This window comes from Nyctereutes procyonoides, unplaced genomic scaffold (assembly GCF_905146905.1).
Source record: "Nyctereutes procyonoides isolate TBG_1078 unplaced genomic scaffold, NYPRO_anot_genome, whole genome shotgun sequence".
NCBI classification, from domain to species: domain Eukaryota; kingdom Metazoa; phylum Chordata; class Mammalia; order Carnivora; family Canidae; genus Nyctereutes; species Nyctereutes procyonoides.
Window position 1 is genome coordinate 31,238,667 of NW_026575044.1, and position 27,361 is coordinate 31,266,027.

Below are 27,361 nucleotides of genomic sequence, written 5' to 3' on the forward strand. Positions count from 1 at the left end.
GTGAATAATGGTATAGGATGGTACCTGTTTTTAGGAATGGAAATGGTGTGAGTGACATGGTAGGCTTTTCGAACAGGTTTCTCCAAACATGCCAGGGGTGAGGAACCAAATGAAATGGAACCGACAGGTTTCTCCTTTGTGGTCAGGCTTCCTGGTTTAAGCCAGTAGTTGAAAAGAGGTGCAGGAAGGTGAGTCACAACGCCCTGTCATTGTTTCCTGGAGGGCACAAGCATATTGCTTTCAGATTTTAATCGTCTAGGTTAAGGACTGCAGACATTTAAGTAAACTGCAAACCAAACATAAATTGTGTCCCATTCTATTTCTTTTCTCACTGCAAATTCTGGTTTTGGTGGTAGGAAAGGAAGAGTGAAATCTCCAGTAGATGTCCAGGAGGTCAGTTTAGGAGACAGGTACAAGGTCAGTGGGTGGCTTTACCTCGGGACAAGGGAAGGTCTTGGAGTAGAGCCATAGCACACATTTAGTCAACATCTAGCATCTGGAGAGATGCGTTTTCTGTAGTGGCTTACCCTTGATTTTTTTATTTTTTTTATTTTTTATTTTTTGTAGCCTGGAATCCCTTAAGTAATGAATTAACGTCTTTAATTCATGGTAATTTTCTTGCGTCTCTGCTCTATCGGCCATGCAATTTCTAAAACCCAAAACAAGAGCCCCAAAGAAAGGCGTGCCACAGAAGAAAACCCTCTCTTCTGAACCGCACTTTGGACGGTTCTGCAGGACGTGGCTGCAGCTGTTCCCGGCGTGAGCTCCAGCTGGGAGGCCCCCGAGCTGGCCGCCGCGGGGCCGAGAGGGCAGCGCGCGGGGCGGGGCGGGGCCGGGAGCGCCCGGGCCGTGAGTCTTGCTACCGTCAGGGCTCCGGCTGGGCAGGGCCGGCGGCTGATCTCCCAGGCGGACACCGGGGCGGGGGAGGGGGTGATGGGGCATATAGGTGGCGACCGTGGCTGAGAACACCTAGCGCAGGTGACTGGGTGGCGGCGACAGGGAGTTCCCTCCTGCTGCGCTCTTCCAGAAATGAAGACCTGAGAACACAGCAAGGAGGGGCCGATCGGTGTCCTTCGGCCGCGCCTGGAGCCCCACCCTCGGCCAGAGGAAAAGCCCCTCGGCTGCGCGGCGGGCGCCTCAGACACCCGAGGGACAGCGCCGTCCCCGCGCGCCGCCGGCGGGGGCTCGCACTCCTCCCGCGCTCCGGCCGCGGGCGCCTCCGCAGTAGCCCGCCGGGCCCCGCCGTGTCCCATGGCGCCGGCCCGCGCCACCCGCGCCGCCAGCGGAGCCCTCGGCGCGCAGCTGCTGCTGACCCTCGCGGTGAGTGGCCGCGGCCGCCTGGGGGGCGCGGGGGGGGCGGCCGGGGTTACTGGGCCGCCGCCTGGCTGCACCCGGGGCGCAGTGCAAACGGGGGCAGGGTGCCAGCGCGAGGCGGGCGGGCGGGCGGGCGGGCGGGCGGCCTGGGCGCCGCGATCCCGGAGGCGGGGAGGAGGGTGTCGGCCGCAGATGTAATCGGCGCGGGCGGCGGGAGACGCAGACGCCAGCCGCAAACGCCCATCGCAGACCGTGGCCTCTGGGTAGGAGCGGGCCGCGCGGCTCGTGGGGCGCCTGCCGTCGGCGGGGGAGGCGCGGGCCGCTTCTGCCTGGGGGCCCGGCCCGGCCCGGCCGCCGCGAAGGCCGGCGCGGAGGACCCCGCGGAAAGCGCTCGCCTGGGGTCCAAGGGAGGGCGGGGCGCGCTCCCAGGGGCGGCTCGCGGTGGGAGTGTGCGCGCAGGAGTGGTCTCGACCCTCTGCGCCGGGAAACGGTGGAGGGGCGGGCCCTAGGTGACCCTTTCTATGGTCCCGTTGTTTGTCGGCCTGTGCGGTTGCCTTCACCTTGACCTTTTTTTTTTTTTTTTTTTTAAAGATTTTGTTTATTTATTCATGAGAGACAAAGAGAGAGAGAGAGAGAGAGAGAGAGAGAGAGAGAGAGAGAGAGAGGCAGGGACGCAGGCAGAGGGAGAAGCAGGCTCCATGCCCGAAGCCGGACGCGGGACTCGATCCTGGGACCCCAGGATCAGGCTCTGGGCTGAAGGCAGCGCTAAACCGTTGAGCCACCCCGGCTGCCCCACCTTCATCTTTTAGGGAAATGTTCGTCCGGATTTCTTGTGCACAGAGGCATCGAGGTTCTCTTCCTAGGCCCTCTGGCTCTAACTTCTTTCCCATGTTAAAGAACACTGTAGCAGTGACTCCACGCACCCAATCTTCGGAGCGAGAAGGGGTGGTTTTATTTGGGGAGGGACAGCCCCCCTCACTGGCAGAAGAGACTGGGATCTCAGGGCCGGGCCAGGGCAGGGGGAGTGAGGGGGAGGCAGAAGGTAGGGGAATTCAAAGCCGATGGACAGCCCCTGGGAGAGTTTGGGATCAGAGGTTTCCCAGACTGGATTTCCTGAGTCCCCTAGGAAGAGAAAAATTAAATAGACCAGGTGCCAAAGAGTGCTCAACCCGCTAGTGACCTTTCCTGTTGAGCCCCAAGCACTGGAACTCAAGTTCCCTGAAGGAGGGGCACCTGGGTGGCTCAGGTCCTGATCCCTGGATCCTGGAGTCAAGTCCCACATCAGGTTCCATGCAGGGAGCTTGCTTCTCCCTCTGCCTAGGTCTCTGTGTCTCTCATGAATAAATAAATAAAAACTTAAAAAAAAAAAAAGTTCCCTGAAGGACAAGGGGACACACCTGAAGAACAGACAGCAGGAAGATTCCTTCTGGGAGTGCTGGAACAGGGGGGAGGAAATACTCGAATTACTTCACTTCTCAACTGCTCTTAGTTGACGGTGAATTCTTTAAATTTTTAAGCCCCGAAATTGTCGTTGTTACTATCATTAATGTCTTTCTCTAGGAATCCTATGGACTCAAACCCTTTGTTAAGTTCCCAGGGCACATTGGTATCATAGAAAGTGCCAGGTGCATAGCAATTAATATTTTACCGTTCAGAAAACTAAGAATGGAATAAATAACGGTCGCAAAATATGTAGTCAATGACAAAGAAACAACTTTGGTTAGATCCCTAATAAAGTTGCCACTTCTTTTTGATCATTCTTTGAAGGAAAAGGAGTAATTAAGCATGGACAATAATACGTATGGGCGATAAATAGCATTGCTTCACATATGCTTACGCACAAAACTTTCTCTGTGTGATCTCAGATCCTTTTGAGAAGAAAAACAATAAAGTATATAAACGAAAGGGGATTCTTTCCTCATTCCTTGGCTTATTCTGAATTTATTCCTAATCCTCATTCCTTGGCTTTTCTTAGCTTCAAAGCTGGTTTAGCCTGAAGTGGGATAGATAGAAAAAAGCGCTGGCTCTGGGTACACCCCTTATCCTGCTACATTCTAGCTGGAAGGTGTGGTGTGCGTTCTTCAGGTTGTTCTGGTGTTCGTGTGCATATCTGGCTGGGCAAAGTCCTGCCAGCCTCAAACGGTTCTTGTGGTTGGGAGCCTCGAGTATGATAGATGTGTAAAGAGCATTTGAGTAGAAGATATTATTAAATAAGAGTGAATAATTCCTATTCACTGGAGAAACACCCTTTACATTTCCTTCTCTCCATGTACCCGATTAATCCTTCACTATTCCACAAATGGGCTTCTCCTGCTTCCTGATATCGTTTTTAACCTCACACATGTCTTAACCATTTGAACTCTGGTTTCTACCTAAACACCTTAGTAGGCTGCTCGCTTTCTAAGGTCATAGGGATCTCCCTTGCTAAATATAAACCATTCCTTATAGGATTCCACCGTGTAGATTGTGCCTTTATTGAAACTCACTCCCTTTTTTCTTTTGACCTTCCTGTTTCTGACTACTCAGAATTAGAATCTCTATTCTAGGTCCTGTCCTTGAATAGGACTTAGTATAAGTAGTATAAGTTGTATAGGTGCCTTATACTAATAGGACTTAGTATAAGTAGTATAGGTGCCTCCTTATACTAAATTTGTTAGTTGGGATGTCTTCCTCGAACAATAAGTCTATGTCTACCTAATATGATGTGTGACACAGCAGTTATTATCTTCTCAAACAATGCTGCTTTTCTTGAGCCCTGTATTTCAGTGAATGACACTACCATACACCTTGTTGCTCAGGTAGGAAGTTTGGAAGCTGTTTGTTTTTCCTTCTTCACTGCTCCCCTCCCCAAATCCATCATTAAGTCCCATTAAATCTACATTCAGAGTTACCTTGCGGATATCTCTGCTTCTATACATAACCTCTGCTACTACTTTTTGCTATTACAAATAATGTCACAGTGAATAAAGTTGTGTGTTGAACCCATACCTCATGCAGAGCACCACAGAAGAAGTCCAAACAGATGAAAGATTTGTATGTAACATATGATACCATACAGATAATAGGAGACACGGTGAATTCCTATTTAAGTTGGAGTCAAGAAGGCCTATCTATGGTTCACATGGCTTAGATTTCAAAAGCCATTTATTAATATCGAGAAAAGCAATTATATTGTTATAATAATTAATGTAAATATATTATTAATAATATAAATCAATTATATTAAGACATATACACACTTGTCCATGGCAAAAAAAAAACCCAAACCAAACCAAAGTATTAAGAGCAAAGTCAAAGGTAACTCAAATTGGAAAAAAAAAATGCAGATCATATTTTAAAAGGCTTATCTACAAGTATATAAAGAGCTCTCATAAATTAAATAGTCCAGCATGAGCATGGGTGTGAGAAGGTGCCATAAAGTAATAAAAATGGCCCATAAAGGAAGATCTGTGTCATTTCTGGGCTTCACATATTCCATTTCTGTGTTTGGAACATATAAGCTCTTGGCGTGGCTAATATATAGCCCCTCTTCTGGTGACTTCCTCTGGCTCTTAGATGAGGCTAGTTCCCCTGCTATCCTATAGCATCCTATATCTCTCTCTCTTAGAGCATTTATCTTCCTTTATTGAAATTACAACTATATCTTATCCTTGAACTCAATGTTTCATGAAGATTGGGTTTATTGCTCTGTGTCTGGTACATAGTAGACTTTCAGTAATGTTAGTAAATATTAGTTAAATGCACAAATGAATGGATGTCCAGGATACTGTTCTCTAAAGTATTGACATAATCTGACATTTCTCACCTTCTCTGTCTGCTCTTTTTATCTTAGTCTAAGTCACCATTCTCCCTCTCTTAGATTTCTTTTTTTCTTTTTTCAAGATTTATTTATTTATTTATTTATTTATTTATTTATTTATTTGAGAGAGAGAGAGAGAGAGAGAGAGAGAGAGAGAGAGAGGGAGAGACACAGGCAGAGGGAGAAGCAGGCTCCATGCCTGGAGCCCAACGCGGGACTTGATCCCGGGTCTCCAGGATTACGCCCTGGGCCAAAGGCAGGTGCCAAACCGCTGAACCACCCAAGGATCTCCCCTGTCTTAGATTTCTGTTGGAACCTCCCAACTGGTCTTCTTGCTTCTACTCTTGCTTCTCTGTAGTCCATTCTCTTGGGGCCACCAGAATGAGTCATTGTAAATGCTCACCACATTATGCCACTCCATAGCTTCTAAACCTATGGCTGCTTCTCTTTGCACTCAGAATAAAATCTGCACTCCCATTATGACCTTTTAGATCCCACATAATATGTCCATGATTGTCCCTTTAATATCATCTTGTATCACTCTTCCCTCACTGTGCATTCCTTCCATGACTGCCTTTTTGTTCTTTTAACACACCAGGTAAAATCCTCTTCTGGGGTCTTTGTTCTGGTTTTTCTTCCACCTAGAAGACTTTTCCCTATTTAGTGAACTGGTTTGCTTCCTTATTTCATCCAGGCTTCTGGTTTTCCCTTTATCACCTTTTCTCCCTGCTTTAATGTTTATCTTTTGGCATTATATGACCTTTGTGTATTTATTTTTTTGTCTCTCAGTCAATATAAGGTAGTCTCCGTGAGGTCAAGGACTTTGCTTTGTTCACTGCTGAGCATTGCCTTGCACCTAGTAAGCAACCAGTAAATGGGGGTTGAATGAATAAGTAGATACATGCTTTCAACCACCTTGAGTTGGACTCTTCACACATCTTGTTTTATTCCTGTTCTAAGATGATACAGCCAACAAACAAACACTCTTCTCAACTTTTAATTTCCAAGTAGGCTCTTCACTGTGTCCATCCATTGATTTCCAAATGACATGTAATCACTTCCTATATAATTTAACTTGGATAATTAAATGTATATTGGCATGTGTCATGGAAATAAAACTTGTCTTAGACGTAAATATTTTAATCCAAATTTTAATTTGTGTTTATAGACTTTGTAAATACAGTGTCAGTGCTAGTCAGCTATCTTGCTTTTGGCCAAAGGCCTTTGCAAAACTATAGAATTGTGAATCTTTCAGAAGTGTGCATTATACAGTTTTAGAACAGAATTAAATTTCAGTGTGTTCAAATACATATAGTATTGGAATTGGTTGCCATAAATCACTAACTCATTTAAAAAATTTTAAGTGGAATGTTTTATAAAATGACCTTGATCATTTATGAGAAGATGTGCCTCCAAAATAAATTCATATTTCAAAGTTATGTGCTTGTTTGTATGGGGTCATAGATAAATAATCTCCAAGTTGCTCTGTGATAATGAGTTCATGCTTCTCTGTAAAGCATTGGGTTTTGTTTAAGATATTATTGATTTGGTACCATAGCTCATAGGCAATTGACAATTGAAACACTTTGCTGACTCTGGAAATTTGTTTTTGTTTCTCCTTCCTATTCGCATACCTGTGCTGCCTTCCTGAATTGTTACTATTCTCTCACACAGGGTGTCATTCGTTCCTGGATATACTCACTAAATTAGTCAGTGAATTTACTATTAATTCTTTTTTACAGAATAAGAAACAAAACCCAAGAGGGTAAGGAATTCCTGGATTTTTTTTTTAAAGATTTATTTATTTATTCATGAGAGACACACACAGACAGAGGCAGACACAGGCAGAGGGAGAAGCAGGCTCCTCACAGCGAGCCCGATGTGGGACTCGATCCCAGGACCCCGGGATCACGCCCTGGGCCGAAGGCAGATGCTCAACCACAGGGCCACCCAGGCGTCCCGGAATTCCTGGGTTTTACATGCTTTGTGAAGGAGGGGGAGCCATGACCCGGGATCATGCCCTGAGCCAAAGGCAGACGCTCAACCGCTGAGCCACTGAGGCATCCCTTGGTCTATTGTTTTATTCTTTGTTTCCATACAATTTTGTCCTGATTTCTACTACAGTGTTATGCTTTGTTTTTTAAAATATTTTATTTATTTATTCATGAGAGACACACAGAGAGGCAGAGACATAGGCAGAGGGAGAAGCAGGCTCCATGCGGGGAGCCTGATGTGGGACTCCATCCGAGATCCCGGAATCATGCCCTGAGCCCAAGGCTCTCGCTCAACCCCTGAGCCACCCAGGCGTTCCCAGTGTTATGTTTTTAAATTTTATTTTTCTCATTGTATAAACTAATTTATAATTATGCCAATTTCTAATTTATGTAAACTATATGCACATTAAAAGGATATTTTTTAAATGCATAATATTGATTTGATATTTTAGATCTTAACATTTACCTGTGATGCCTGCAAAAAAGTCATACTACATGTCCCCTCCAAACTAGATGCTGAGAAATTTGTCGGTAGAGGTAAGAAACTGATTAAATGTGTAATAAATCTTACTTGATATGATATTGTAAAATTAATGTAATTTTTAGAAGGATAACTTGGAATTCATAGTTAAAACTAACATAATACATTATCATTTGTAATACATTTGGTGTCATTTCAATAAAAGGAATATTCCTTTTTTTGAAAAACATGATTACATAAAGTAGATAAAAAGATTTAGTTTGAGTAATAAATAATTATTAGTATTTATACTAGATGCAAAGTACAGTATACATGGTAACATTCTTCTATGAAGCTGGGAAATAGTATTGAAACTGTTTATTGAGTTTAAAAGTGTTGTTTTTGGATTTAATCATTAAACATTTTGGCTTCTCACCGATATGTATTTCCACATATAGCTTTATATCATTTTTTTTTTTTCGTGTGCACAAGAGAGAGAAAGGGAGAGAGAGAGAAAGAGTGCATGCACACAGTGCAGGGGAGGGACAGAGGCAGAGGGAGAGAGTATCCTAGGCAGAGGGCCTTGACACAGGGCTGGACCCCACGACCCTGAGATCATGACCTGAGCTGAAGTTGAGTCCCACATTTAACCAACTGAGCCACCCAGACACCCCTTATCAGTTAGTTTTTTCACAAAACTCAAAATGTACAAGGAAAGAGCAGACCAGTGAGAACACAGAATATAGTGACTAACAGTAGTTACAAAGAGTTAGTTTAAAAACTACTGATTAAGTCTCTAGATTCCCTTTAAGTCTCACATGTGTTACTCTATAGTTAATTTCAGTTAATAAAGAAAAACTTGTTTTGGTTTGGTTTACATATTAAAAAACTGGACCTTACATGCCTTTATTTCAGGACAAATATCTTTTTTTTTTTTAAGGATGTAAAGTAGGTATTAGAAGTGATGTAAGTGTTTATGCACAGTTTAATTAACCATATAGTTTCATATGTGCTTTTAAAAATTCAACATTTACAAGAATCAGTGTAATGAATTTTAAGTTTTTGCCCCCCCCACAAATGCATAGATTACTGTTAATACCATATATTGTTTTGTTTTTCCTTACAAATGATTGCTGTGTATATTTTCTACAGTTAACCTGAAGGAGTGCTTTCAGTCTGCAAATCTGATTCATTCGAGTGATCCTGATTTCCAAATTTTAGAAGATGGTTCAGTCTATACAACAAATGCTGTTTTGTCTTCAGAGGAGAGAAGTTTTAGCATATTACTTTCCAACACTGAGAACCAAGAAGAAAAGAAAATACTTGTTCTTTTACAGCATCAAACTAAGGTATGCCACACTATAGGAATGAAGTATAATGAATTATTTTCTGCAGCTGTAGCATTACCAGGGAAGATGTGGAATCAGAGAAGATGTGGGATAGCTCAGCTTGGTGAAGAATGGAAACCATCATGCACTTTAAAAGTGTTCAAATGATGGAAAAGTCACCACATCAGTTATTCTAGGTTGTAATTCCTTTTCATATGGGACATGAATGGAGAAATGGGGATGCTGCAGCATGAGAACTTGAGATCAGGTACAAAGACACATTGCTTGATCTTTCCTTTCAAAACACAAGTTTTGAAACTCTATCTCTGGAGGTCTTCTGTGTCTCAGACAGCGTAATTTGTAGTCTTAAACAGTAAATGGCTGTGTTAGTTTGAGGTCAAGACCTCACACATGCTTCCTGTATTCTGATACTAGAGATCCAGACGACTTCTGTTCAACCATTGGCCATTATTCACTGCAGCAGCTTGAGAGTTATCACCCTTTTTTTCCCTCCTCATTCTGACACAGATCTCTATTTTGGCCTGTGGCTCTTCCTAGCTGCTGGTGAGTGGAAGGTGCATATGCTGGATTTAGAAGGTCATTCAACTGTATATTCCTTTCTCTTGCATCTCTCTCCTCCCATGGTTTTGCATGTATGCAGTATGGCAGCAGTAACATTGGTTTTGTTTTGTTTTGTTTTGTTTTTAAAATTTGCTTCTAGGCTTCCAATTCCATCTCTTTTTCTTCCATATTTGTACCAAGTTATTTTCTCAAGAGGATTGATGTAATAACAGTTAAGACAGTTATTATTTTTTTTGTTACCTTTTTGCAGTGTTGATATTTACTTTGGTTTTCAAGCACGACCATGGTCTTACACCTTCCCAGTTAATCCTCATGAGAGATGTGTCAGAATTCCAACGTTTGTGAATAAAGTAATCATTGACTTTATTTTTTTTCCTGTGTTCTAAATTGAGGTACTAAAGAAAAGACATTCTAAAGAAAAAGTTCTAAGACGTGCCAAGAGAAGATGGGCTCCTATTCCTTGTTCAATGCAAGAGAATTCTTTGGGTCCTTTCCCACTTTTTCTTCAACAGGTACAATTTACTATCCTTTCACTGTGAAATTCCATGATTTCCTTTTTTTTTTTAATTTGGACAATGAATATGTAGTTATTTTAAAAACAGTTGTATATGAATACATGAGTATGTGTATTATATGTTTCAATAAATGGATATAAATATATATTTTTATACTAGCATACAGTTTTTTGTAGTTTACTCATGCAAAGACCATTTATGAAATTGTAAAACCCATCTAGCACTCTCAAACACATGGTTCCTTAATGAATTTTCATGTTAGCAAGCGTACATAGTCTAGCAACCCCCATATTCCATAATAGATGAAATTGCTGACACAAAGACAAATGCCATGAAGGGGAAAAGACACATACGTCCTTTTTATTGTTTTTCCTCAAGTCCACTACTTAAATCATACTAGATCCATATTTTCTCTCTCTTTTAACTTTTAGTAGCAACCTCAGCAAATCTTGCCTTCTTCCAATATCCACAGCCACTACCATTCAATCTTTGACTTAGGTTTCTTTTTTCTCAGTTCTTGAAATTTGAGAGAGAACTCTTCTTTATTTCCTACCAACAAATTTAATGTAGCTGAGAGAAGAGCATATTAAATTTGGGAAAGAAATAATTTGAAAATAATTGTTAGTCATCCTGACATACAGTTAAGATCTTACTAAGAGGATCAAAAGAACGAGGGGAAATACTGGCTTTTACCAGAAAATAACACTTACCAGGATATTATGTCATTTCTATTCTCACTCATATCCATTTCCACCCCTTCTTTCACCTCAGCTTCCATAGTAAAAAAGATGCTGACAAATAACAGAAACTAATTAAGGAAGGCATTTCCCATGGTTTTGTCCTGTAGACAGTAACTTTAAACTGAACGTCTCAGATGTTATGTATAATAAAAACTCAAGCTTAAAAACTTGACAAAAGGGTAATTTTTCATGCTCAGAATACTTTTTCTCTGACAGTTAAAGTCTTAAATGTTTGGTCCACATAGGATCCATTTAGCCTTTAAAGCATTTCTCAGTTATTTTGGAAAACTAAGACACTACTACATTGTTGTCCTCATGCCTTGCTCTTGAAATTTCTCAGTTATGAGTCTTCCTTATTTTATTGCTATTTCTTACTCATACATGATAATAAAGGGGACAGTTACTTATTGCAACAAACATGGCAACGTGATTGGAGAAATATATATAGATGAAAGTTTTGCTGAAATAAAAATTTGTCTCTTATGCATATAATATCTACTTTTTAGATTCAATCTGACACTGCACAAAACTACACTATATTCTATTCCATAAGAGGACCTGGGGTGGACCGAGAACCTAAGAATTTATTTTATGTAGAGAGAGATACTGGAAATCTGTTTTGTACTCGTCCTGTAGATCGTGAAGAATATGAATCCTTTGAGGTAAAGTCTGAAGTTTACATATTGTATTAATGATTATTAAGCTTGGCTATTTAATCTCTCATTCTCAATTTATTTACCTTTTTCTATTCTCTGAGCTTGTTGTCTATGCTCTGGTTACATCTGATAGCACAAATTTGAAACAAAAAGAAATACCATTAGATTCTTAGATTGATCTTGGTATGGTAATGTTACTTTTTAAAAAAGATTTTATTTATTTATTTATTTTAGAGAGAAAGAGAGAGAGAGAGAGATCCTGAGTAGGGAGGGGGGAGCAGAGGGAGAGGGAAAGAATCTCATACAGACTCCACACTGAGCACAGTGCCCTACACAAGACTCAATCTCACAACCTCACAGCCCTGAGATCATGACCTGAGCTGAAACCAAGAGTCAGATGCTAACCAACTGAGCCACTGAGGCACCCCTAGAATTGAACATTTAATTTAGAATTGCTACAAGATGGCCTTCTAAGTACTTGAGATAGTCTGCTTTCTCTGAGAACTGTTATGAGAAAAATTGGAATTGAAATTCATATTATAAAATTAAGAGAAAGAAATTTCATTCCACGCAAAATTTATAGCTGTGCATTTATTCTATTTCTGACTTTCCCTTTTTAAATTAAAAAATCCTCTGACTTCCCTTTTTAAATTAAAAAATCCTCATGAAGAGAGTTATCTAAATATAACTACCAATATGCATAAAATTCTACTTACTAAGAATAGTAAGATAATATAGTAAGTAATAAGATAATATTCTAGTTAACTGTACCTGGGGAGTTTGGAGTTCTAAGAATCCAAAGTTAACAAAGATCCAGAAAGTGATATTGAAAATCTATGCACCAAAAAAAAAAAAAAAAAAAAAAAAAAAAAAAGAAAAGAAAAAAAAAATCTATGCTCCTGAAACTTTAAAACAAAACAAAATAATAGAGAAATGGAAAGATTTCAGGCTCATGAGTTGGGAGAACAAATATTGTTAAAATGTCTATACTATGCAGAGCAATCTATAGATTTAATGCAGTCACTATCAAAACACCAGCAGCATTTTTCACAGAACTAGAACAGTCTGAAAATTTTTATAGAACAACAAAAGACCTTGAATAGTTAAAGCAGTCTTGAAAAAGAAAAAAAAATCCAGATTTCAAGTTATATTACAATGCTGTACTAATTGGGGCACCTGGCTGCCTCATTTGGTGAAACATGTGACTTGATCTCAGGGTTGTGAGGTTAAGCTGATGCTGGGTGTAGAGATTACTTAAAAAATCTTTAAAAATAAACAAAGTTATACTAATCAGAACAATATAGTATTGGCATAAAAATAGAGACATATCCGGAGATCCCTGGGTGGCTCAGCGGTCTGGCGCCTGCCTTCGGCCCAGGGGGTGATTCTGGAGTCCCGGGATCAAGTTCCACGTCGGGCTCCTGCATGGAGCCTGCTTCTCCCTCTGCCTGTGTCTCTGCCTCTTGCTCTCTCTGTGTCTCTCATGAATAAATGGATGAAATCTTAAAAAGAAAATAGAGACATATCAATGGAATAGGATAGAAAACCCAAGAAATAAACCCAAACCTACAATTATATGGTCAATTAATCTTCAATAAAGGAGGAATTATCATTCAATCATAAGAAAGAATGAAATCTTGCCATTGCAGTGACATGAATGACATGGATGGAGCTAGAGAATATAATGCTGAATGAAATAAGTTAGAGAAAGATGAATACCATATAATTTCACTTACTTGGAATTTAAGAAACAAAACAAAAACAGGGATGCCTGGGTGGCCAGTGGTTGAGTGTCTGCCTTTGGCGCAGGGCATGATCCTGGAGTTCCGGGATCGAGTCCCACATTGGGCTCCCTGCATGAAGCCTGCTTCTCCCTCTGCCTGTGTCTCTGCCTCTCTCTCTGTGTCTTTCATGAATAAATAAATAAAATATTTAAACAAATTAGAAACAAAACAAGCATGCAAAGGGAAAAATAAAAGAGAGGCAAACCAAGAAACAGACTTAACTAGAGAATAAACTGATGGTTACAGGTGGGTGGGAGGTGAAATAAGTAATGGAGATTAGGAGGGCACTTTTGATGAGCACTGGGTGTTTGTATGGAAGTGTTGAATCACTATAGTCCACCTGAAATTGATATAACACTATGTTAACAATGGAGTTAAAATAAGAAATTTAATAAAACAAAGCAAAAAACCCACAAAATAATCTTTAAGACTGTTCTGGGAAAATAATAATAAAAGCTTTAACACTCATCAACAGTACAGCACTAGTAAAGAAACCAAAATTACCTATGTTATTATATTAGACAAACAAAATGCTATCGTACACCATGAGATTAACTACCTCCTGTGACATTAAGGTTATGTCCACATCCCCAGACAATAGCAAATGGTGAAACTCAGACTGCAATGCTGAACAGTCTCCAAATTAAAGCCAAAGGAAGTTGGAACCATATTTTGATTTTGCTTTTTTTCCTTATTTAACTCTTCACAGCTAATTGCCTTTGCCACAACTCCAGACGGATACACTCCAGAACTTCCACTGCCACTGGTAATCAGAGTTGAGGATGAAAATGACAACTACCCAATTTTTACAGAAAAAACTTATGTTTTTACAATTTCTGAAAATTGCAGAGTTGGTGCGTATCTACCTTAACAATGTGTGCAAGTTAGTGTTTTAATTCATAAGTTGAATTTCACTTTGGCTATTGGGAGGAAGCATATCCTGCTGGCAAGAACAAGGGACTTGCCAATCAGGCCTGCTGTGGGTGGAATTTGCTCTGCCTTTCACTAGCTGTGTTCTGTAACACTGGTCAAGTTTCCTGGTCTTGACAAGCCTTATTTCCTTATCTGTAAAACGGGTTATTGATATGCAAGATTGTTATGAAGATTAATGACACATCATAAACCTGAAATGCCAAGCTCAGTGCCCGAAAACTAGAGAAATTACTTGATACATGTTATTTTGCCTTTCTGTGTGAGATAAATACTTTTAAGAGCACACACTCTGAAAAGAATGTCTTTGTGCAATTGAAGTCTTAGCCTTGAAGAGATCTATTGATATTCTGTACTGGTTAAGTGATTGACAATATTCTGAGCATTATCATAAAGATCATTGAAAATAATACAAATGTTTTCTTAAGCTTATGTCAATGGACCATAACAGCTGGAAGTCAGAATGCCATTTTTGAGTCTCCTAGAAAGATCTAACTAAATTAAGAGTTTTGGACAAATTTTTGACCATTTGATCAAATTAAGGGCAGACCTACAAATAGCAAAAGGGTAAAGAGTAGTTAGAATTCTTTTGTCTAGAGATACAAAGGCAATGGAGGGATATTATCAACATTTATAAAAATCATACATTAAATACAATAAATACAGATATGGTCCCCAAATTCAAAAATGTTACAATGCTGGGATAGTTTTTAAAAATAATACTTCATATAGAAGTCTGCAGATGGCCCAAAAGCTTTTTGAGGTAAATGGAAAGGGGTGAAATAAAAGGAGAGTTGGAAAGGCAAAAGTTTTGGAAATTGAAAAGTATTTTTCCCATATGTAGGTTCTACGGTGGGACAGGTGTGTGCAACTGACAAAGATGAACCTGACACGATGCACACACGTCTCAAATACTCCATCATCGAGCAGTTGCCAGCGTATCCCACACTATTTTCCATGCATCCAACTACAGGCGTGATCACCACGTCCTCATCTCAGCTAGACAGAGAGGTAACATAAATATTAGCAGCCACAACCTGATTATCACATCGCCATTTAATCATATCTGTATATCTCTGTAGAGCACCTGTGGATTTGTTTGTGAAAAGCATGTTGTAAATCTAATTTTAGAAAAGTTATATTTTAAGTATGCAGATGGAGGTCATTAATTTTGCCATGTGCCAATTTTGAACTGCTAATTTGTTCTCTCTTGAAATATGTATGTTTTACAAAGTCAAGTTTCCCAATATTAACATTTTTATAGTATAGTAGTAAAAACAAGAAACATCAAATGTGAAAAGTGAAACTTTTGAAAATGTGCAGAAATTTGTTATTTACAGATAACAATGTTTCTTTTGTTTTGCCTATGTCATCCCTTCCCCAACAATCTCATCTATATTCTTCCCCGTATATATTTGATTAAAAGTAAATTTATTTCCCTTTTATTGCTAGTTTACCATTTTCAACTGACTATTTGAAATCCTTATTTGGATGTTTCACAGGTACCAAAGTTGCAACTCATGTAAAATCGAACTCTTTTTTTCCTTCTAAACATGTTTTCTCCTTGCTATGTTTTCTAGTTAAAAAGACATTAATACATTCTTTTCTTGTTGATAATTTTTATATTGACACCTTGAATTTACATTCTCAAAATTGTATTTGATGATTCCTCTTGTTCCCTCGATCAGATCACTTACTTCCAAAATTGTCTTTGTTTATATTCTGTCCATTTCCACTGTAACTATCCTAATGTAGTGAGTCATTCACATGGTTATTCAACTATTGCCTCTTCACCAAGCATTTATTCATCTGAATTCTTATAGCAGTTTATCTGGCCTACTTATTACATTTATAATCCTTAAACTATAGTAATACATGTTTGTCAGGTATTTCCTTGATTCCTAAAACTTCATACCAGATTCATTTCATTTTCCTCTCCTTTATCCTCATGGATTAGAGTAGTGGTCCTCAAATTTTCTGGTCTCAGGACCTTTTACAATCTTATGGAAGATTCCAAGATCTTTTGTTTATGTGAGTTAATATTTATTGATATTTACTCCATTAGCATTTAAAGCTGACACAAGTTTAAAATATTTCTTTATTCACCCATTTTAAAAATAATAAATATATTACATGCTATCATAAATAACATTTTTATAAAAAAATTACATTTTCCAAAACAGTAAATAATTTACTGATAAGACTGAAGCTATAATGCATTTTTCCAAGTATCTTTAATACCTGACTTAATATAAGACTGGTGGATTCTCTTATCTCTTTCTGTATTCAGTTTGTTATAATATGTAGCTTTAGCTAAAATGTATAAAGAAAACCCAACGTGATACGAAGTTAGAAAAGAAAGGAGTATTTTTTTTTTATTATTCATAAGAGACAGAGAGAGGCAGAGGCAGAGGGAGAAGCAGGCTCCATGCAGGGAGCCTGATTCAGGACTCCATCCCAGGACTCTGGGATCATGACCTGAGCCAAAGGCAGGCACTCAACCATTGGGCCACCCAGGCACCCCAAAAGAGGAGTATTTTAATAGTAATTTCACATCATTGTGGCTACTCTTTTGATGCTACACCAAAACTTGACAAGTTTTGTTTTGTAAATGCTAGTTTCATAAATGTGTCTTTTGCAGTGGGCATTCTGAAGCCTGTTGTCAATGAGCTTTCATAATTTGTTACATTAAAATCCATGGGTCTATCTTGTACTCTGAGTCGACAATTTACCCATGTATGATTTTGTAACATCATGTGTTGACCATTTGGAAAATAGTTTCACTGAGTTATGTAGATCTTCAATATATTGACACATTCCATTAAGCAATATAGGAAAAAGTCACCTTCTCACCTCTATTGATACTACAATGGCTGATAAAATTTTTCAAGAAGTCTCATTTTTGTTTGAAACTCCAATTTATCATTGGCAACAAATAGTTTTTTTCCTTGAAGTGACAGATTCACTTTATGTGTAACAGAATGTCTTCCAGGGCAGCCTGGGTGGCTCAGCAGTTGAGTGCCTGTCTTTGGCCCAGGGTGTGATCCTGGAGCCCTGGGATCGAGTCCCACATTGGGCTCCCTGCATGGAGCCTGCTTCTCTCTCTCTGCCTATGTCTCTGCCTCTCTCTGTGTATGTGTCTCTCATGAATAAATAAAATCTTTAAAAAAAGGTCTTCCAAATACACTAGTCTGAATAATGATAGATGTCTTTTATGTAAAAGTGGTATTTTATGGAATAAGAACCCCAAAACAATGGCTAGTTCAGCTCATAAATAATCATACAAGTACTTCCCTTGAGAAGAACATCATGCTATGTTATGTAGCAGAACTGCTTTATTCATACCTCCCATTTCTTCCCTAGACTAATGGGTTGAAATTTAATAAAATTTAGTAAAATTATAATTTTTTACTGCATCTACAAGGACATTTCTAAGTGAAATTTTATTTTATTTTATTATAATTGTATTTTATTTATAAATTCATTTATTTTTACTGTATGTGCCAGTGAAGAATACAGTATCATTTGCAGAATAAGTGAATGAATGAATTGTTCTGTATTATAGCTCCAGGAACTATACAGATTCTTCATAGAATTTATGTGCTTAGGAAAAGCAGAATATAGACCAAGTCCTCTTTTATTATCAAGTCTTGAATATCCCTTTCTAATAAGTCAGTTGAAAACATTGGACTAATGAAGGAATCTTGCAGTGTTTTTACTTAAGAGTGCTCTGGAGACACATACTGATGCCAGGATTCCAGCTTTCATCTCTTCACTTCAATCCCTTAAGCGCTTTAAGTGTCACAATTTTTCTTCCATCTGAAGATCTTGCAAGTGAATATTTATGTCCCAAACTTCATTTCTTTCGCTTTTTTATCAGCCAGTTGATTATTTTGAGTAAATCTTAATTAAACAAAATATGTATTTTCTCCAAAAGTATACTAGCATGAGTTTTTAAATGAGGCCAGTATTTTTCAATTCTGCAGATGTGATTATGAGAGAAGAGTAAATCAGGAAAATTATGTGTCAAAAGCATAGAGATAGAGAAATTTTTAGTTTTATTTTAGGTAAGACATAAGGGACAAGAAAGTTTAAGAAGTGATGAAATTAAGAGAAAGGTAAACATTCTTGGTAGAAGGGTAGGATGGTTTTTTACATATTATTTTGTCCTTTGAAAAGAGATGAATTATATAGGAAAGGTATTAGCATCATCATTTTATAGAAGAGAAAATCTAGCTTAAAAAGACTTTTCCAACTGCCAGAAAGATTACATTTGTTATTTTTAGAGTTAGGAAAAGAACCCAAAGCTTCTAAATTCATCCAGAGGGCTTTATTATTAGAGTTGCTTTTAATCCTTTCATGCCTTACTTAGGATAAATGAAACCATTATGAGGAGAAACTATTTTTTTTTCATTAGCAATGAGACTTCCACAATTCCTGATGAATATAAAACCCTAAGAACCAGATTACATTTTCCATAGAGAGAAAAGAAATTACAGTTCATCTTTCTATAAATGTAAATATTTAAAATCTGCCCTTTTTATGAGAGAGTATTTTACCTCATTATTAAAAGACTGGTATGAGAGTCACTGCTATGTAGTTTTCAACATGAGAATGTAATTTGGATAGGAAATAAAGATTTTGATTAACTGCTAGGCACTTTAAAATGTGCTCATTTACTCACCAGAAAGAGTAAAACCAAAACCAATTTTTCTATATTCTATATAGAGTAGCACTTTAAATTTGAAAAACTAATCTATTTTCATAAATTAATAGAAAATGACTAGTGTGAGGAAATTATTCTTTTGCCAGTACCTGAAAACTATGAAATTTAATGGTGTACTTCTTACATTTTTAATGCAAGAAAAATTACAGAGTATAAATTAAGATTTCATTTATAATGTTGCTTTCACTCAGTAATGAAATTCTTTTTTTTTTTTTTGAAATTCTTTCTTTTCAGCTAATTGATAAATACCAGTTGAAAATAAAAGTACAAGATATGGATGGTCAATATTTTGGTTTGCAGACAACTTCAATTTGCATCATTAATATTGATGATGTAAATGACAACTTGCCAACATTTACCCGTACTTCTGTAAGTACATGATAGTAATAAAAGAAAAATGTATGACCCAGTGTTAATTGTTAAACATTCATAACTCCATCCACATCCCATGATTTCAAACGCAGTATCCCCAACCACGTGACAGTTACAATCATGTAAACATAGGCCTTGAAAATTAGAAAAACTGAGTTTGTTTCCCAGAGTGTTCTATTTGTAATAGTTACTAATTAAGGCTCTTTTGTTGTTTTTATTATTTCAGTATGTGACATCAGTGGAAGAAAATACTGTTGATGTCGAAATCCTCCGTGTTACTGTTGAGGATAAGGATTTAATGAATACTGCGAATTGGAGAGCTAATTATACCATTTTAAAGGGTAATGAAAATGAAAATTTTAAAATAGTAACAGACCCGAAAACCAATGAAGGAATTCTGTGTGTGGTTAAGGTAAGAATAAATTAGTAAATTAGTTCTTTGTGTCTTATAATCTCATAGATAAGCATAAAAAAATAAGCTTAATAAAAAAAAAGGGAATTCTGGTAAATAGAGAAATAAAATGTATATACGGGTAAATATAAATGCTGTGTTCTCCATATCTATATTGAGATGAGTATATTCAAATTGGAGAACCTTTTATAAACTAATGATATTTAAGATAATATTATATATGTATGTGTGTCCAATAGTATCCACTTTGAAACCAACATCTCTTAATAATTAAAAAATGGGCATAGCTTTGATGCCCATGGGACAGTGCCAAATTTCTGTAGCCCATTCTTTCTGTAGCTGGGTCAGGGTGCCTCCACTTATTTATTGAATTTCCCAAATGGTGAGTTATTCCTGGTGAGACCCAGAGGGGCAACATTTGTAGATCTGTTCATCTATACCTAGCATACATTACAGCCTTAGCTTCTGGGTTGAGAATGGGAATCCTCAACCATTCAAAGACGCAAATATTTGTAAAACCTCCTTCTAATACTATTCTGCAACATCTCAGAAGATCTCATTGCTAATTTAGGAGCCAGTTAGCCCCTAAAGCCACCTGAGCTCCTTTTGCTTTGGACACAGTCATAGTCTTATTTCTGCTAAATCTTTAACTAGGGATCCCTGGGTGGTGCAGCGGTTTGGCGCCTGCTTTTGGCCCAGGGTGCGATCCTGGAGACCCGGGATCGAGTCCCACATCGGGCTCCCGGTGCATGGAGCCTGCTTCTCCCTCTGCCTGTGTCTCTGCCTCTCTCTCTCTCTCTCTCTCTCTCTCTGACTATCATAAATAAATAAAAATAAAATAAATCTTTAACTAGAACATTATTCTATCCTGGGTTCATGCATTTTCCCTTTTGTACCTATTCACAAAGAACATGAATTAAAAATGACAAATTCTTTTTCTTGTAAGAAATTGTAATGATGAAAATTAACTGCAGTTTGTGGGTTCATTTCTCTGTTTCAGAACAGCAAAGAAATATCCTTTGAATCCTATCTCTTTCCTCACCTAACTCCTGCCCTAACCCTTCATATCCTAAGAAACAATTTTATCTCTGTGAAGTCCAAGACCTCACAGGATTTCTGTCTGGCAGGAAATGCCTTTTACCTATTCTCATTACAACACATATCAGGCAAGATAAAATAAAAACCTTCCATTAAATTTGTTACTGCCAGTTCTTTAAAAAGTAACTGAGATGGAAGAGCTGAAAAAGGAGAGTGTAAAGTCCTTAAGCTTTCTATTTTTTCTCTCTGAAAAACATTTGATAAAATTTGGCCTACATTTTCTACTCCAAACCAGGTACAAATAATTTTATTCATTTCAGAAGGATAGGATAAGCTGTCCCAAAATGAATGTATAGTAAATAACTTTTGGTTAGGGTATGTAGTGTGTGAAGTTATCTCTCAAGGGTTAACCTTGAAACACCTTTTTATTAAATAGTTTTTTTAATTCATTATCAGGACCTCTGACATAACTGGCAGTTGAGGAACAGTTTTGGTTTGGTTTGGTTTGGTTTGGTTTTTCTGGTTCCACCCAAATCCTGAATCAGTTGGATTCCCCTCCTCTCATCACCTCCGCGTTTCTGGGTATATATTTAATATTCTCCTGACTATTCTCAAGATTAGTTATGCATGCCAGTTAGCATTGCCAAATATTAGCTGTCTTGAGCTCATTTTCCACACAAATTTTTTTTTCTTGTAGCCCCTGAATTATGAAGAAAGACAACAGGTGGACCTACAGATTGTTGTAGTTAATGAAGCTCCATACTCGAAAGAGGCTAGCTTACGATCTACCATGAGCACAGCAACAGTTACTGTTAATGTAAAAAATCAAGATGAGGGCCCCGAGTGTAGCCCTCAAGTACAAACCACTCAAATTAAAGAAAATGTGCCAGTGGGGACAGAGATTCAAGGATACAAAGCGTATGACCCCGAAACAAGAAATAGCAGTGGCATAAGGTATCCTGGTTCAGTTAACTCCAAATTTACTATGTTTTTAAAATTCATAATTTGGGATCCCTGGGTGGTGCAGTGGTTTGGCGCCTGCCTTTGGCCCAGGGCGCGATCCTGGAGACCCGGGATCGAATCCCACATCGGGCTCCTTGCATGGAGCCTGCTTCTCTCTCTGCCTGTGTCTCTGCCTCTCTCTCTCTCTCTCTGACTATCATAAATAAATTTTAAAAAAATTTAAAATTCATAATTTGATGCCAAAATTATAATTGGGCCTATGATACAGTTGTTATTTTACTTCATTATTAACAGGTACAGGAGATTAAGTGATCCGAAAGACTGGGTCAGAATAAATGAAAACACAGGAATCCCTACAATTTTCAGAAACCTGGATCGAGAGGCAGAGATGATCAGAGGTGGTATATATAATATTACAATTCTTGCATCAGACAAAGGTAAGAACTTTGTTTCTAAGCCAGCTACATCAGTTTCCCCCTACTTTCATCCTCAGTTCTTAAGCCAACCACATTGATTTTAAGTCAGCTGCATGTATTCTCGAAATATATTTCTCCCTGGAAGACATGGAGCAATTGAAAGGTTTGATGTAGTTTATTAACACATGGATGTTTCCTAATAACACCCTCAGTTGTATGTAATTATAAAATTTAGTAATAGAAATACTGGAAACCATAATTTATTAAAAGTAAACAATCATTGAAAAGTGAGACAGTTACTCTAGTAAAATTAGCTTCAATTTATCTAGTCGTATCTTTAAAAATACTCACTTTGGCAGGAAAGTTCGTTGCAGGGAGCACATACTTATTGCCCCATAGCGCATTCCTAGAAAACTGTTTTTGTCTTTTTACAGGGAACTATCAGTGTACGTGGAGGTTAGAATTCTGATTGAGAACATTATATAAAAATAATCATAGTCATGATTAACAGTACCTTATAAAATTAAACACTGTGAATCCATAAAACCATATAAAGTGTAAAATGTTCTATGAGTGCTACAAAATGGAGAGAAATGTAAACACAGTGGTTATGAGATCCATTTAGTGTATGAGTTACATTTGGCCTTTGTGCATCCGTAAACTAAATATGTTGACTACAGTAAACATCAGTTATTACACTATAGCTTACAACATTAGAGTCTAGAAGTGATTTTGGAAGATGTTTTAGGAATTTCAGTTCTCTCTAAAGTGAGAAATGGTTTATATCCATTGACTGAATTGGTAAGGTTGTGATTATTATTAATTCAACTTTGATTCATTAAAGACTGTCCCTTAAGGCCTCAGCTTCCTTTATCCCTTTGTCAGGACATGCTTTTTGGTCAAAGGCAGATGAAAATCAAATCTATTCTTGTTACATTTTTTTTCTAAGATTTATTTATTTATTATATATATAGAGAGAGAGCGAGAGAGAGAGAGAGAGGCAGAGACACAGGAGGAGGGAGAAGCAGGCTTCATGCCAGGAGCCTGATGTAGGACTCAATCCCGGGACTCCAGGATCGCGCCCTGGGCCAAAGGCAGGCGCCAAACCGCTGAGCCACCCAGGGATCCCATCTTCTTACGTTTTTAACAGCACATAACAAATAGCTTGTTGGTAGGTCAGATAAAATTACTGTCTGGAATTAGAGATTTGGGATATAATTTTATTCTACATTTTCCTTTGTTGCAGAGGAAATAAAATAATTGAGAGATCAAATATTTGTATGAGTTTAGATGAGCTAATCATCATTGTAGAATGGAATAAATATGTCGTGGGACCTTGTTTTTATCTTTTCTAAAATCTATACTGGCTAATTTCATTTGGACCCTCCCTACTGCTCTTAATGAAAGATGCTGTCTTGTGAGCACTGAATTCGGGCCTATTCTCACTCTCCATCCTCCTGCTTTTCTGCAGCACTTGCTTCCTCTTTCTAAAACTCTTTTGCAAGGTTTGTGTGTGTACAGGTTTCCACGCTTTCCTCTCTCGTCCCTGTGCTTTCTGGTAGTACTTTCCACTCACCTGAGCAGAGCGATTTCTTCAGCTTTGGGTTCAGTTTCTCTCTTCTTCTCAGTATCTTCTCAAATTAAACTTTCTTGGCAGTGTCACTCAGATATCTCTTCTATATAACTCAGTTTTAGGTGTTTGTGTTGCTGTGTTATTCCTGCTTTGGAGAGGAGGAGTGTGCTTTCAAAATATTTGAAACATTGAGTAGGAGTGTACCAGCCACAAAAAATCATGAAACCATGGGTAGTTCATTCTCCATGACTTTGTATTCAGAATTAGTAATTACTCACGTAGAATCGCATTAATATTAGAGAGTGAGCATGGCATGCATACACTCCAGTGAATAAGAGTGTGATCTATTTAACTAACATGAGAAACAGAGCCGTGAAACTGAATTTGATGCCTAAGAGCTTTGGTTTAAATATTGTACACCAATACTAATCACGACGTGCCAAAAAAAATAGAGTGTATTGCACAACTCTAAACGTTTAATGGAAGGGAAGTTCAGGCATTTAGCACAACGGTAGAAGAGCAGACATCGTGGATGTTGGTTTTTAAAGACAATGCAATTAACCGGATTCAGTCAGTGAGCCATGTGCTCTGTGGGTGGACTCCAATGGGAAGAGATGTTCAGGATGTTCCACAGCCCTGGTTTTCAGAGAGATCAAGAAAATAGTGTGTAGTCTGAGAACAAGAGATTTTGAGAGGTGAAATTGTTTTGCCCTATGCAAAGTATGCCAGCTGGAGAAAATACACATCCCCCTGCTCATCTCTCTTCTTTTAAATGGTCCAAAGCAAGAGATGGTTGTATTTTTCTTACATCTCATTTCTTCTGGTTCCCTGGTCTTTGTCACTGCCATTTCTAGGTTACAAGTGCCACATTCATTTTTAAAACTATTTTTTCAATGTATAACTTCCCAGTGAAAACTCAGAACATTAAAAATAATTATTATGTCCAATTTTTCAGATGGGAGAACATGTACTGGGACACTGGGAATTATACTTCAAGATGTGAACGATAATGGCCCATCGATACCAAAACACACAGTGGTAATCTGCAAAACCGTCTTGTCACCATCTGCGGACATTGTTGCTATAGACCCTGATGAGCCTATCAATGGCCCACCCTTTGACTTCAGATTGGAGAATATTCCTGATTCAGACATAGAAAGAACATGGAGATTAACAAAAATTAATGGTATGTAAATATCATTAATACCAACTTAGCTCTTAGTCTGTACTTCTGACTTTAACCATGAGAGGAACTATGGTGACAAGAATGGCAAAAATGGAGGGGCCCCCTATCCATTTAGCTGCACCACTCCCTCCATCAGCTGTAAACTCTTTAGTGTCTTCCACATGTCCTGACTGTCCTACGCACTGGCCCTGAAGTCCTGGTCCCCCAGCACTCCAGCGTTCACAACTTTCAGATCTGCTGTAAACTGAGGGGGTTTGCCTTTAAAGTGTCCTTGAATGTGATTTTTAACCCCAGGCTTCTGATGAATATTCCTCCATTTTCTCTTAAGACAAATTAAAAAACTAAGTTGCAAGCCAGGGGAAGAGGAACGGGAAGGGAGAAGAAAATCGAGGATGCATAGAAGCCACGGTGACAAGTTACGGCCCCATGTCCCAAATCCTGCTCTGTGAATGGATAACATTTTCAGTATTTTTAACAATATTCTGGTGTGTGTGTGTAAGGTTGTCAACTTTCTTGAGAAGAACTAACCTTATTTTTAGATTTCCTCCTTTCTACTGATTGGGTAGTCATAACATTTCTTTTTAGATCATATGAAAGAAGTTATTTATTTATTTATTTACTTATTTATTTATTTAGTGTTCCTACTTCATACAGTAAAACATTGGTAAGATTATGTTGGTCAAAGCTTTGTGACTTTAAAGTTCTACTCATCTGTGAAATAACACAAAAGTCTGGGAAGCATCAAGTTAAGAAGAATGAATCCTAAAGAGGCTTTGAAGTCAAGATAGGCTATGTTAAATGCCGGCTCCACTGTTTATTAGTGATATAAATATTACCGTGCTATTTATTCTCTTTGGGCCTTAATTTACTCATCTGTAAAATGGGATTATTTGGGGGAGTAAACAAGATAATTAATGCATCAGCCCATGACACATTATGCATCATAAATTTTGGTTTTGTTAGTCTTATTTTTTACACATAGACTTACCAACTTAACCATGCTTTCTTTTAAAACAGACTTATTCACTGATTTCTTTACCCGAACCCCCAAATTTATATTTAGAGCTTCAAACACCCTAAAAATAAATGGAACTGTCACACTAGGCCAGTTAAGTGAGGAGAGATTATTCTTAGGCATTGGCATGCAGCATTTATATTCAGAATAGTATTATATCTTTGGATCTGTACCCAAGACTGAATTAGAGATTGACCTGGATATTTTCTATCCTTGACCAAAAAAAAATACATCAAAACTAAAAACTAGACAGTTGGTTCCAGAGTCTTATAGAATGATGAGATGGTACAGCAGCAGGACAACTCATGTTTGCCAGTATGTTCAAGGTCAGCCATGTTCTGAGTTGTCAGAATCAGGCTGACAGTAAGCCACAACTGTTTTTTATGTTTGTTTGGGGGATCCCTGGGTGGCGCAGCGGTTTGGCGCCTGCCTTTGGCCCAGGGCGCAATCCTGGAGACCCGGGATCGAATCCCACGTCGGGCTCCCGGTGCATGGAGCCTGCTTCTCCCTCTGCCTGTGTCTCTGCCTCTCTCTCTCTCTTACTGTGTGCCTATCATAAATAAATAAAAATTTAAAAAAATAATTATTTATGTTTGTTTGGCACAATATATGAAAACAAAGTAAGGGGAACCATCCAGAATTTCAGACTATTACCCTGTGATGAGCCATGTATAAAAGAAAATTGCACTGAAGGCAAATATTTTCAAAGATGTGGTAAAGACCAGTGTCTTTTTTTTTTTTTCTGAAGATTTTATTTATTTATTTATGAGAGACACAGAGAGGGAGGCAAAGACATAGGCAGAGAGAGAAGCAGACTCCCTGCCAGGAGCCTGGTGCGGGACTTGATCCCAGGACTCTAGGACCCTGGGATCATGTCCTGAGCTGAAGGCAGATGCTCAACCACTGAGCCATCCAGGCATCCCAAAACCAATGTCTTAACAAGCCTATTACTTATGATAGAAGGTCTATTTATGGACAGAAAGATATATTACTATAAAAGCCAAAGGACATTCATGTAAGAGGGAGAAGAGAGAAACTTATATACGTAGTATGTAGTATGTTTACCGTTGCTCTAGATTCGAACTTCCAGTCCACTCATCTTCTCAATCCTGTAGCAGTTGTGCCTTCCCATCAGGAAGATACATTTGTTGGGAAATAGGGTGAATATCCTACCACTAGGAGAGATTAGTGACATTCTCTATCACTTCGTTTTATTTTCTTTCAGATACGGCAGCTCGTCTTTTCTATGAGAAGGACCTTCCTTTTGGAACATATCACATATCTGTCAGAGTTGCAGATAGACATGGCCGGTCACTCATCACTCCATTAAATGTACTTTTATGTGACTGTGTTACTGAAAATGACTGCACACTTCGCACAGATGCGAGGACCGGTGGCGGAGATGTGAGACTTGGAAAGTGGGCCATCCTTGCAATATTGTTGGGCATAGCGTTGCTCTTTTGTAAGTTCCTTCACCAACTCAAATAACAGCCTTTGAAATAACTTTCGAGACACATTCTTAGAATCAGCACTGCTTAAAAAAAAAAAAAAAAAAGAA

At 38.5% G+C, this 27,361-nt stretch overlaps 1 protein-coding gene across 5 annotated transcripts in view; it reads left to right on the forward strand.

The window, feature by feature from the left end:
* The first annotated feature begins 923 nt into the window (after positions 1-923).
* The window catches only part of DSC2 (desmocollin 2), a 31,643-nt gene continuing 5,205 nt past the window's right edge, over positions 924-27,361 (forward strand). For 2 of the 5 annotated variants that reach the window (XM_055323819.1, XM_055323821.1), the window contains exons 1-13: positions 924-1,320; positions 7,560-7,644; positions 8,720-8,916; positions 9,870-9,989; positions 11,239-11,394; positions 13,882-14,026; positions 14,947-15,113; positions 19,063-19,197; positions 19,427-19,612; positions 21,348-21,604; positions 21,908-22,050; positions 24,558-24,788; positions 27,029-27,265. In XM_055323819.1, the coding sequence (XP_055179794.1) occupies positions 1,252-1,320; positions 7,560-7,644; positions 8,720-8,916; positions 9,870-9,989; positions 11,239-11,394; positions 13,882-14,026; positions 14,947-15,113; positions 19,063-19,197; positions 19,427-19,612; positions 21,348-21,604; positions 21,908-22,050; positions 24,558-24,788; positions 27,029-27,265 (2,128 nt within the window). In that variant the 5' untranslated portion in view covers positions 924-1,251. Of the gene's footprint in view, positions 1,321-1,513; positions 1,578-7,559; positions 7,645-8,719; positions 8,917-9,869; positions 9,990-11,238; positions 11,395-13,881; positions 14,027-14,946; positions 15,114-19,062; positions 19,198-19,426; positions 19,613-21,347; positions 21,605-21,907; positions 22,051-24,557; positions 24,789-27,028; positions 27,266-27,361 lie in introns of those variants that run through there. The other 3 variants (XM_055323820.1, XM_055323822.1, XM_055323823.1) reach the window with 2 other exon arrangements.